Below are 13,415 nucleotides of genomic sequence, written 5' to 3'. Positions count from 1 at the left end.
TACACAGAGGTTGTCATATATTTGCTCCCGTCATATGATATGTCAGTGAGACTTACACAAAGGTTGTCATAGTATTTCATAGCTTTCGGCCATGGGAGCCGTGCCAATTTACACTTATCAGAGGGGTACACAAAGTCCGCTGTCTAGACTACCAGTTGTCCGACTTCCATTTTTGTGGAAGCCGCGGTGGCTGAGCGGTCTAGGCGTCTGACTTTGTGTGCTGGCGATTAGGTGCCTGACTTTGAGGGTGTGGGTTCGAATCCTGGATGGGACTCAACCCAAAAAGTACTAGAATGTGTACTTTACTAAGAAAGTGTAATCCCAAATATAACATGTTATAAAGGTTGTCATACTTTTGATGTATATATCCCGTCATATGATATGTCAGTGAGACTAACACAAAGGTTGTCATATATTTGCTCCCGTCATATGATATGTCAGTGAGACTTACACAAAGGTTGTCATACTCTTGATGTACAGCTCCAGCTTACTTGATACACGGATGAATGCAAGAAGGAAATAATGTCACTTGACAAAGAGACGTTTGGAAAAAAGTAACCCCATACACCGTACGCTGCGTACAGAGCAGTAACAGAGCATTAACTGGGCAGTAACAGCAGCCACAAAACAATAGCAGAGCAGTAACAGAGCATTAACTGGGCAGTAACAGCAGCCACAAAACAATAGCAGAGCAGTAACAGAGCATTAACTGGGCAGTAACAGCAGCCACAAAACAATAGCAGAGCAGTAACAGAGCATTAACTGGGCAGTAACAGCAGCCACAAAACAATAGCAGAGCAGTAACAGTGCATTAACTGGGCAGTAACAGCAGCCACAAAACAATAGCAGAGCAGTAACAGTGCATTAACTGGGCAGTAACAGCAGCCACAAAACAATAGCAGAGCAGTAACAGTGCATTAACTGGGCAGTAACAGCAGCCACAAAACAATAGCAGAGCAGTAACAGTGCATTAACTGGGCAGTAACAGCAGCCACAAAACAATAGCAGAGCAGTAACAGGCATTAACTGGGCAGTAACAGCAGCCACAAAGTAACAGAGCATTAACTGGGCGGTAACAGCAGCCACAAAACAATAGCAGAGCAGTAACAGTGCATTAACTGGGCGGTAACAGCAGCCACAAAACAATAGCAGAGCAGTAACAGGCATTAACTGGGCGGTAACAGCAGCCACAAAACAATAGCAGAGCAGTAACAGTGCATTAACTGGGGGGTAACAGCAGCCACAAAACAATAGCAGAGCAGTAACAGGCATTAACTGGGCAGTAACAGCAGCCACAAAACAATAGCAGAGCAGTAACAGGCATTAACTGGGCGGTAACAGCAGCCACAAAACAATAGCAGAGCAGTAACAGAGCATTAACTGGGCAGTAACAGCAGCCACAAAACAATAGCAGAGCAGTAACAGTGCATTAGCTGGGCAGTAACAGCAGCCACAAAACAATAGCAGAGCAGTAACAGAGCATTAACTGGGCAGTAACAGCAGCCACAAAACAATAGCAGAGCAGTAACAGTGCATTAACTGGGCAGTAACAGCAGCCACAAAACAATAGCAGAGCAGTAACAGAGCATTAACTGGGCAGTAACAGCAGCCACAAAACAAGGGCAGAGCAGTAACAGAGCATTAACTGGGCAGTAACAGCAGCCACAAAACAAGGGCAGAGCAGTAACAGAGCATTAACTGGGCAGTAACAGCAGCCACAAAACAATAGCAGAGCAGTAACAGAGCATTAACTGGGCAGTAACAGCAGCCACAAAACAAGGGCAGAGCAGTAACAGAGCATTAACTGGGCAGTAACAGCAGCCACAAAACAATAGCAGAGCAGTAACAGAGCATTAACTGGGCAGTAACAGCAGCCACAAAACAATAGCAGAGCAGTAACAGAGCATTAACTGGGCAGTAACAGCAGCCACAAAACAAGGGCAGAGCAGTAACAGAGCATTAACTGGGAAGTAACAGCAGCCACAAAACAATAGCAGAGCAGTAAGAGAGGAGCCACGGATCACGGAGGCTCTTCATCTGTACATATCCGTGTCATATTAAGAATGCCAGTATTTAACAATGGTTGGTTTGAGCGCCCCTGTGACAGATAATTACCTTACTGCATGAAACAACCACACTCGCGCTTCCATTAACACTGTCAATGAAACCATGAAACCATCTTTATCATGTATGACATTGTTTCAACAGGACGCGTTCAACTCCGACCGAACGTAGATAGTTTGTGTTTAGTTTCAACGTCCTGGCTAGTGAAATCAGAATCAAGGTCCAGGTAAGGGTCGTCTTTCCTGACCGACTGAAGCTCCATTCGACCGACGCGGAAGTTGTGGTAACTGATGTCATCTGCATCGGCGAGGGGTTTCTCCTGTGATCTTCTTCTAAAACAGGCAGATGAGACATGTATGTAAGCAGCGATCCATGCTTTCAACATCTTGTGAATACGAGTAAATATCTAAAAACAAGCAATGGATAATGTGTATCTTCCTTAGGTGTATCACTTCTAAATGCCATTCAAAGACCTCCTGGCTAGATAATTGTGCGGGTTATACTTCAAGTTGTACAGAACAACGGCAAAGCTTTTTAAGGAGACCCTCTGTGTTACAGAGGTATGTCCTAACCAGGACATCGAAACGTCGCTGAATGCAATAAATAAGAAGTTGTCATCCATAAAGTTGTATGTTTCATTTTTGATATTCCAGATATATGGAAAAGGGCTGTAAATGGCCGAGCATGACGAGGCAATGGCTGATAAACGTCCAATGGCAAGTCGGGCCACGGTGACATGCAATCAGCACCGACAATTATTACCTGGTCCACAGGGTAATCTGATCGGAGACTCCCCACACCGGCCCACAGACTATTGTATCAGTTTTATGGAAGCAATGTATCAATAATTGCTTCCGACAAAAGTTCTGTATTGGTCCAATGGTTAATGTCTACCTCTAGTGACAGGTATTATCCTGGTGTTGTAGAAAGAGGGATTCTCTTACCGGTAACAAATCACGGACACAAGGACCACGGTCAGGAGGGCAACACCCGCAGCAGCACTGGATACAGCCGGTATAATAAGCCTGGACGTCTCTGCAAGAATATCGTAGCACACTGTACCTTGCTAACACCTTACACTGGATATAGCCGGTATAATAAGCCTGGACGTCTCTGCAAGAATATCGTAGCACACTGTACCTTGCTAACACCTTACACTGGATACAGCCGGTATAATAAGCCTGGACGTCTCTGCAAGAATATCGTAGCACACTGTACCTTGCTAACACCTTACACTGGATACAGCCGGTATAATAAGCCTGGACGTCTCTGCAAGAATATCGTAGCACACTGTACCTTGCTAACACCTTACACTGGATACAGCCGGTATAATAAGCCTGGACGTCTCTGCAAGAATATCGTAGCACACTGTACCTTGCTAACACCTTACACTGGATACAGCCGGTATAATAAGCCTGGACGTCTCTGCAAGAATATCGTAGCACACTGTACCTTGCTAACACCTTACACTGGATACAGCCGGTATAATAAGCCTGGACGTCTCTGCAAGAATATCGTAGCACACTGTACCTTGCTAACACCTTACACTGGAAACAGCCGGTATAATAAGCCTGAACGTCTCTGCAAGAATATCGTAGCACACTGTACCTTGCTAACACCTTACACTGGATACAGCCGGTATAATATGCCTGAACGTCTCTGCAAGAATATCGTAGCACACTGTAGCTTGCTAACACCTTACACTTGCCACTGACGGGGCGGTTATCTAACTCACTCTCTGGATACTTTCTGCAGGGACAGAATCTCTGGTTACTATGAACTTACTGAGTGCACTTCTTTGTCTGTAATATATGGATACGCACCGTCATTGTTGGCTGTGGTAGAAGTCGTTGACGTATCTGCTGGGCCAGATGTAGATATAGAAGTCGTTGACGTATCTGCTGGGCCAGATGTAGATATAGAAGTCGTTGACGTATCTGCTGGACCAGATGTAGATATAGAAGTCGTTGACGTATCTGCTGGGCCAGATGTAGATATAGAAGTCGTTGACGTATCTGCTGGGCCAGATGTAGATATAGAAGTCGTTGACGTATCATCTGGGCCAGATGTAGAAGACGTAGGTGTTGATTTAGCTAGCGCCGGATATGCAGATATAGATGCTGATGAGGGTGTAGAAGCATATGTAGTTACAGATGGCATTGGGGATGTGTGTATGGAGGTAGCAGTAGCTGAGTAATGTGCAGATGAAGATGTGGATGTAAATGTAACTGTTGATGCAGACATAGATGGGAATGTAGCTAGGCCTGTAGAGTATGTAGTTGTTCGTGTAATTGGGGGTGTAGATGTAGATGGGTTTGTGGACGTAGATGTTGTTGAAAGGGATGCAGTGACAGATGTAGTTGCAGATGAAGAGACACCCTGCGTTAACGTTGTAGACTGTAGGGCATCCTCGTTGCCAGTCCATGAAGCTGGAGCACAAATGTCATAATCTAGACAGGTATTGTTGTCTGATTCATGTTGAAATTGGTGACTTATAGACGGTTATTGTATCGGAGAGATAACAGCAGTACAATTAGCGTCTTTACCTGTCATCATGAAGTCATCAGTTGCAGCTGCCATGACGGTTGTTGTTGCTGTTGTCGTCGTCTGTGAATCCCCCTGTGTCGTTGTAGACGTGTCAGCAGATGTTGTTGATGGCAGATATGGCGTTTCTGGTTTAGAGGCGATGTGAGACATTTACAAAATGGACATTGTTTATGCTGTTACTGCCCACAGTTAAACAAGACAGATTCACCAAGGTCCCACTTGTACGATTAAATGCCAACTTACCTTTTTTTTTTTAAAAAACAAAAACACACGGATCTTTAACTGAAGGCAAATTTCAAACACACTGGGGCATTATTGTAAGCAATGAAGTAAGTAAGCAATAATTTAGCATAGTGTCAAATGGTCAGTAAATATGGGAGAACCTGTTGTTGGTAAAGTTGTTTCTGTTGACAATGTTGTAGTTTTTGAGGCTGATGTTGTTTCTATATCAAAACCAGTGGTTCCAGTGGTTGTTGTATCAAGTCCAGTGGTTCCAGTGGGTGTTGTATCAAGTCCAGTGGTTCCAGTGGGTGTTGTATCAAGTCCAGTGGTTCCAGTGGTTGTTGTATCAAGTCCAGTGGTTCCAGTGGGTGTTGTATCAAGTCCAGTGGTTCCAGTGGTTGTTGTATCAAGTCCAGTGGTTCCAGTGGGTGTTGTATCAAGACCAGTGGTTCCAGTGGGTGTTGTATCAAGACCAGTGGTTCCAGTGGTTGTTGTATAAAGTCCAGTGGTTCGAGTGGGTGTTGTATCAAGTCCAGTGGTTCCAGTGGTTGTTGTATCAAGTCCAGTGGTTCCAGTGGTTGTTGTATCAAGTCCAGTGGTTCCAGTGGCTGTTGTATCAAAACCAGTGGTTCCAGTGGCTGTTGTATCAAGTCCAGTGGTTCCAGTGGGTGTTGTATCAAGACCAGTGGTTCCAGTGGTTGTTATATCAAGTCCAGTGGTTCCAGTGGGAGTTGTATCAAGACCAGTGAGGATTGTATCAAGTATGGTTAATGCTGTATCAAGTCCAGCGGGTCCAGTGAGAGATGTATCAAGTCCAGTGCGTGCGACTACAGATGTAGCTACAGGCGATTGTGTACTCTGGGACTGCCAGGTGGATGGCTGGATTGATGCTGATGTCGGTGCTGATGTTGCGGTGTCCATGCCGCCAGTCGATGCTAGACTCACTGAAGCCAGACAAAACAAATACCATGAATCACCTCTATCGACCTCACTGAAGCCAGACAAAACAAATACCATGAATCACCTCTATCGACCTCACTGAAGCCAGACAATACAAATACCATGAATCACCTCTATCGACCTCACTGAAGCCAGACAAAACAAATACCATGAATCACCTCTATCGACCTCACTGAAACCACACAATACAAATACCATAAACATCCTCCATCGACCTCACTGAAGCCACACAATACAAATACCATAAGCCTCTTCTATCGACCTCACTGAAGCCAGACAATACATATACCATCAACCTCATCCATTGACCTCACTGAAGCCAGACAATACAAATACCATGAACCTCCTGCATTGACCTCACTGAAGCCAAACCATTCAAATACTATCATTCTCTTCTCTCGACCTCATTGAAGCCAGACAATATACATACCATAATTCTCCTCTATCGACCTCACTGAAGCCAGACAATACATATACCATAAACTCCTCCATTGACCTCACTGAAGCCAAACCATGCAAATACCATCAACCTCATCCATTGACCTAATTGAAGCCAGACAATATAAATACCATAATTCTCCTCCATTGACCTCACTGAAGCCAGACAATACAAATACCATAAACCTCATCTATCGACCTCACTGAACCACACAATACAAATACCATAAACCTCCTCTATCGACCTCACTGAAGCCACACAATACAAATACCATAAACCTCATCTATCGACCACACTGAATCCAAACGATACAAGTATCATAAACCTCCTCCAGTGACCTTATGGAAGCCAGACAATACAAATACCATCAACCTCCTCCACAGACCTCATTGAAGCCAGACAATACAAATACCATAAAACTCCTCCATTGACCTCACTGAAGCCAGACAATATAAATACCATAATTCTCCTCTATCGACCTCACTGAAGCCAGACAATATATATACCATAAACCCTCATCCATTGACCTCATTGAATCCAGACAATATAAATACCATAATTCTCCTCCATTGACCTCACTGAAGCCAGACAATACAAATACCATAAACTTCCTCCATAGACCTCATTGAAGCCAGAAAATACAAATACCATAAACCTCCTCCATTGACCTCATTGAAGCCAGACAATATCAATACCATAAACCTCCTCTATCGACTTCACTGAAGCCAGACAATACACATACCATAAACCTTCTCCATTGACCTCACTGTAGCCAAACGATACAAATACCATAAATCTCCTCTATCGACCTCACTAAAGCCACACAATCCAAATACCATAAACCTCCTCCATTGACCTCTTTGAAGCCAGACAATACAAATACCATAAACCTCCTCCATTGACCTCACTGTAGCCAAACGATACAAATACCATAATTCTCCTCTATCGACCTCACTGAAGCCAGACAAGACATATACCATAAACCTCCTCCATTGACCTCATTGAAGCCAAAATATACAAGTACCATCAACCTCATCCATAGACCTCATTGAAGCGAGACTATATAAATACCACAATTCTTCTCCATTGACTTCACTGAAGCCAGACAATACAAATACCATAAACCTCCTCCCTAGACCTCATTGAAGCCAGACAATACACATACCATAATTCTCCTCCATTGACCTCATTGAAGCCAGACAATATAAATACAGTAAACCTCCTCTATCGACCTCACTGAAGCCAGACAATACACATACCATAAACCTCCTCCATTGACCTCATTGAAGCCAGACAATACAAATACCATAAACCTCCTCCATTGACCTCACTGTAGCCAAACAATACAAATACCATAAATCGCCTCCATCGACTCCTACTAAAGCCACACAATCCAAATACCATAAACCTCTCCATTGACCTCTCTTTGAAGCTAGACAACACAAATACTATAAACTCTCCTCCATTGACTCATTGAACACAAACCATACAAACCATCAAACTCATCTATCGACTTCACTGAAGCTGGACAATACCATAAACTCCTCCTCATCGATGAACAAATACAAATAATATAAACTCCTCCTCTATCGACATCATCACTGAAGCCGATACAAGTATCATAAACCTCCTCCATTGACCTCATTGAAGCCAGACAATACAAATACTATAAACCTCATCCATTGACCTCATTGAAGCCACACAACATAAATACCATAAACTTCTCCACTGACCTCACTGAAGCCAGACAATACAAATCATCGACCTCCACTAAACAATACAAACACCTCCTCCATCGACCTTCACTGAACCACACAATACAAATACCATAAACCTCCTCTATCGACCTCACTGAACCACACAATACAAATACCATAAACCTCCTCTCTCGACCTCACTGAAGCCACACAATACAAATGCCATAAACCTCCTCCATCGACCACACTGAATCCAAACGATGCAAGTATCATAAACCTCCTCCATTGACCTCATTGAAGCCAGACAATATAAATACCATAATTCTCCTCCATTCACCTCATTGAAGCCAGACAATATAAATACCATAATTCTCCTCTATCGACCTCACTGAAGCCAGACAAGACATATACCATAAACCTCCTCCATTGACCTCATTGAAGCCAAAATATACAAGTACTATCAACCTCATCCATTAACCTCATTGAAGCGAGACTATATAAATACCACAATTCTCCTCCATTGACTTCACTGAAGCCAGACAATACAAATACCATAAACCTCCTCCCTAGACCTCATTGAAGCCAGACAATACAAATACCATAAACCTCCTCCATTGACCTCATTGAAGCCAGACAATATAAATACAGTTAACCTCCTCTATCGACCTCACTGAAGCCAGACAATACACATACCATAATCCTCCTCCATTGACCTCATTGAAGCCAGACAATACAAATACCATAAACCTCCTCCATTGACCTCACTGTAGCCAAACGATACAAATACCATAAATCTCCTCCATCGACCTCACTAAAGCCACAAATCCAAATACCATAAACCTCCTCCATTGACCTCTTTGAAGCCAGACAATACAAATACCATAAACCTCCTCCATTGACCTCATTGAAGACAAACCATACAAATACCATGAACCTCCTCTATCGACCTCACTGAAGCCAGACAATACAAATACCATAAACCTCCTCCATTGACCTCATTGAAGCCAGAAAATACAAATACCATAAACCTCCTCCATTGACCTCATTGAAGCCAGACAATATAAATACCATAATTCTCCTCCATTGACCTCACTGAAGCCAGACAATACAAATACCATAAACCTCCTCCATAGACATCACTAAAGCCACACAATACAAATACCATAAACCTCCTCCATAGACATCACTGAAGCCAGAAAATACAAATACCATAAACCTCCTCCATTGACCTCATTGAAGCCAGACAATATATATACCATAATTCTCCTCCATTGACCTCACTGAAGCCAGACAATACAAATACCATAAACCTCCTCTATCGACCTCACTAAAGCCAGACAATACAAATACCATCAACCTCATCCATTGACCTCATTGAAGCCAGACAATACAAATTCCATAAACCTCCTCTATCGACCTCACTGAAGCCAAACCATACAAATACCATCAACCTCATGCACACAATACAAATACCATAAACCTCCTCTATCGACCTCACTGAAGCCAAACAATAGTTCTAAATACCATAAACCTCCTCTATCGAACTCAGTGAAGTGAGATAATACAACCAATCTCAAATTCTCTGATGACTTCTCTGATGCCAAATGACATTTCTGACCTCTGCTATGGCAGATGATACGAATAATATAGTGCTGCACTACTTATCTCAATGAAACCAGTTGGTGCGATTAACAATAATCCTCCGCTATTGGCCTCACTGTAGACAGATGACACGTTTAACAATAATCCTCCGCTATTGGCCTCACTGTAGACAGATGACACGATTAACAATAATCCTCCGCTATTGGCCTCACTGTAGACAGATGACACGATTAATAATAATCCTCCGCTATTGGCCTCACTGTGACAGATGACACGATTAACATAGTACTTGCCTATCTGCCTCATCACCGAAGACAGATAGTTCATGTAATATAATCCATTCTCAGTGAATAACAGTTGAAGAAGCAGATACTCGAGGTGGTGTTATGTTAGGTTAAGCTTCCAGCTAAGAGCATATTACTCACCTTGTGACAGCACACTCTGGCAGGTTTGAAGTAACATCACAGTCACGGAGAAAGCATGGAATATAGTCATTTTAATCACCATTCAAAACATCAGTACGTGAGAGATGTTGGGAACGAAGACGTAGTTGTCATTTATTGTCCCGGTTGGAATCGTGGAGTAGTTGACATAACAACATGGTGTTCTCACCAGCAGTCGATGAAACAGTACCTCCTAACTCCTAGTAGTGCATAGACATATTGAAACCACATAGACCGTGTGCACACCGGTGTAAACAGGGTGACAAGGATGTAAGTTCCGCATAGAGAACCCGCTCGTTGCTCTATTTGCAGTCAACCGTCGACGGGATGTTAACATTCTTTTGTCCTGCGAGCTAGTTATGAGTCAATATTGTGTCAGGAAAAGGATCATGGTGTTTCTGGTGGCTGTTTGCTTTGAATAACCGCGATACACGATATATATGTAAGTCGCCTGTAACAGTGACCTGGTGTGCCTGATATTTAGTTGCCAGGTCCATTGTGTGTTTGCCCGCGCGGACATGCGGACATGCAGACAACAACACCGTCACATGGATGTAAAACTCTACCAGCCGCTGTGTACAAGACTTGTTTACAAGAGTGAATTAAAACACACTCCTTCCCTGCAACATGACAGGGAAAAAAGCAATTGATAAAAAATACGTTTCTAATAATTAAACAACTACAAATGACCCCAGATGAAACTACCACCACCTGTTGACCTCCCAATACAACATGCACTACAATCATACCACTTTCCTCGTGCCTGTGCACTGTTGTCACAAAAGGCCGTGCAGGAGTGAGTGAGTGAGTGAGTTTAGTTTTACGCGCACTCAAGAATATTCCAGCTATATGGCGGCGGTCTGTAAATAACCGAGTCTGGACCAGACAATCCAGTGATCAACAGCATGAGCAACGATCTGCGCAACTGAGAACCGATGACATGTGTCAACCAAGCCAGCGATCCTGACCACCCGATCCCGTTAGTCGCCTCTTACAAGCTTGGGTTACTGAACGTTCATTCGGTGTCAGGCCGGGAAAGCAACATTTCAGAAATGACTATTGCCGGGAAGGCCATATTTTACTCCGAAAGTTAGACGTCCCAAAAGTCAGACGTCCCAGTTGCCAGACAAATCAATCAGACATGACTGTGATTACAACCTAGTCAGAATGGTAATGTTGACTGGCTTACTCAATCACTGGGTTCTCCAAATGTGTTTTCACAACGTTCAAACGGCATATGTATCACTTGCCAAATTCAATAATGCTAACTCTTCTGATCTCAAGCACCTTCTAACAAACCCCAAATTAATTAAACCACTCACTAAATATTTTATTCATACAAAATTATACCAAACAATCTAGCAACAAAAACAATAATGCAATAATTCGACTTTTTACCATTTTAAAAAATTGTTATAAATATGTATATGTGTTATTTTAACTTTTGAAATGAGTTCTCTCTTTTTATCGACTTCATTTTTTAACCGTTTATATGTTCATCATTATTCACTTAATAAATATGTTTTTAAACATGGGTTGGTTGTAAAGCAACATATTAACAAAATACAATCAAATTAAACAGATTTCTGTCCTCAAACAATAACAATAACCATTTATTACACTACATATATATTAAATTCCACATCTCTATTACTCTTTACCTATTTCATATTTGTTCCTTTTTTACCTTAGTTGTGCGTGCGACGCTAAATAAAGCAAATAACTAACTAAGGGTTAAGAACAAACGATGGCTGGTCTTCAGAGAGTAGAATACGTGAAGTCACAGAAGGGTACTCCTCAGGTATTCCTTCGTCACACATACACCAAGAACAGAGTCAGGGGAGAGTTTGTTCACTGGCGATGTGGAAGACGAAGAGGGTGTACAGGGAAACTGAGAACAGGCTGATGCGTCTGCAAGGGAGACTGCGTGCAGCAGGGATGACAAACATGGAGTTCCTTGATGCAGTTAGGCATTTGCTCAGACTTGGTTGACATTCTTGCCTTGTTACTGCCTGTATAGTGAATTATGTGAAAGATGTGAAATCTTAAATCTTGAATGATTTGATTGACCATTTAAATTATCTTGTTAAATTCAAGGGTTTTTAATGCCAAATAAAGTCATTACAAAGTCATCCATAGATCATTTATAATTATCTTGTTGAAATAACTTATTTTGTTTTATGTCAAATAAAGTCATTGTCATTATCCACAATCTCTTCTCTTTGTGTTTGGATAAGTACATTTCGGACTAGTCCATTAATTAACGAAGGTGACAGTGTAGTGAACCTCAGTGTAACCAACCATAACCTTGGTTGCTTTAACGCGTCTAAGTTTTGGGACGTCTAACTTTTGGGAGGACACCTTTAAATTACATGGCTGTAGACGGTAAAGCCACATTTCCAACATATTAATTAATTAATGGATTACCGTAACCAGTAAAAGAGTGTCCCCATGTAAAATATTGTTTTCACAAGAAACGAATAATCTTTCTTACTCACAAGCGTGGTGTTTAGCAATATGGTAAAAGACTGTCCCTATGTATCATTAGACCATTATCATCATTATTATGTTTTACAGATTAACATTTATTATTATTATGTGATATTATTATTATTATATGTATTATAGACCTATTAGTATATTATATTGTGATTATTCGTGTAGATAATGTGTGACAATGTACCTACTCAGTGTGTCACCACTGCTCGTCCTGTAGATAATGTGTGACAATGTACCTACTCAGTGTGTCACCACTGCTCGCTCCTGTAGATAATGTATGACAATGTAGCTACTCAGTGTGTCACCACTGCTGGTCCTGTAGATAATGTGTGACAATGTACCTACTCAGTGTGTCACCACTGCTCGTCCTGTAGATAATGTGTGACAATGTAGCTACTCAGTGTGTCACCACTGCTCGTCCTGTAGATAATGTATGACAATGTACCTACTCAGTGTGTCACCACTGCTCGTCCTGTAGATAATGTGTGACAATGTACCTACTCAGTGTGTCACCACTGCTGGTCCTGTAGATAATGTGTGACAATGTACCTACTCAGTGTGTCACCACTGCTGCTCCTGTAGATAATGTATGACAATGTAGCTACTCAGTGTGTCACCACTGCTGGTCCTGTAGATAATGTATGACAATGTACCTACTCAGTGTGTCACCACTGCTGGTCCTGTAGATAATGTGTGACAATGTACCTACTCAGTGTGTCACCACTGCTGGTCCTGTAGATAATGTGTGACAATGTACCTACTCAGTGTGTCACCACTGCTCGTCCTGTAGATAATGTATGACAATGTAGCTACTCAGTGTGTCACCACTGCTGGTCCTGTAGATAATGTGTGACAATGTACCTACTCAGTGTGTCACCACTGCTCGTCCTGTAGATAATGTGTGACAATGTAGCTACTCAGTGTGTCACCACTGCTGGTCCT

General features: G+C 42.3%; 1 protein-coding gene and 1 long non-coding RNA gene across 6 annotated transcripts; both read right to left on the bottom strand.

Moving 5' to 3' along the window:
• Positions 1-1,661: 1,661 nt before the first annotated feature.
• On the bottom strand, positions 1,662-10,250 carry LOC124260436 (cell wall protein DAN4-like). Of its 5 annotated transcripts, none has more exons than XM_046694756.1 (6): positions 9,957-10,249; positions 4,611-4,736; positions 4,119-4,493; positions 3,888-4,079; positions 3,009-3,099; positions 1,662-2,396 (listed from the first exon to the last, which is right to left on the bottom strand). In XM_046694756.1, exons 1-6 carry the CDS (start codon positions 10,036-10,038, stop codon positions 2,216-2,218), a joined length of 1,047 nt encoding a protein of 348 aa, XP_046550712.1. In that variant the 5' UTR covers positions 10,039-10,249; the 3' UTR covers positions 1,662-2,215. The 5 variants fall into 5 exon arrangements, 3 of the variants coding, with proteins under 3 accessions (XP_046550712.1, XP_046550713.1, XP_046550711.1); XR_006894080.1 differs by adding an exon at positions 3,205-3,723 and having other exon boundaries at positions 2,255-2,396; positions 3,888-4,493; positions 9,957-10,250; XR_006894079.1 differs by adding an exon at positions 3,205-3,567 and having other exon boundaries at positions 2,255-2,396; positions 3,888-4,493.
• LOC124260437 lies at positions 5,816-7,214 on the bottom strand. Its single transcript, XR_006894081.1, has 3 exons — positions 6,982-7,214; positions 6,384-6,510; positions 5,816-6,055 (listed from the first exon to the last, which is right to left on the bottom strand). It is a non-coding gene; the product is annotated as an uncharacterized LOC124260437 (long non-coding RNA).
• Positions 10,251-13,415: the final 3,165 nt, after the last annotated feature.

Source organism: Haliotis rubra, unplaced genomic scaffold (assembly GCF_003918875.1).
Source record: "Haliotis rubra isolate DU_JTF1 unplaced genomic scaffold, ASM391887v1 Scf762, whole genome shotgun sequence".
Lineage (NCBI taxonomy): Eukaryota > Metazoa > Mollusca > Gastropoda > Lepetellida > Haliotidae > Haliotis > Haliotis rubra.
Note: the sequence above shows the minus strand (reverse complement) of the source record. Positions and strands in the feature narration are given on the sequence as shown.

Excerpts from the sequence above, each read along its gene's own strand:
- LOC124260436 (XM_046694755.1), bottom strand. The coding sequence starts at position 10,038 with ATGGTGATTAAAATGACTATATTCCATGCTTTCTCCGTGACTGTGATG. Across the intron at positions 4,737-9,956 it reads CCAGAGTGTGCTGTCACAAG|AAACGCCATATCTGCCATCA; the intron begins GTGAGTAATATG and ends CCTCTAAACCAG. Across the intron at positions 3,100-3,887 it reads TACCACAGCCAACAATGACG|AGACGTCCAGGCTTATTATA; the intron begins GTGCGTATCCAT and ends ATATTCTTGCAG.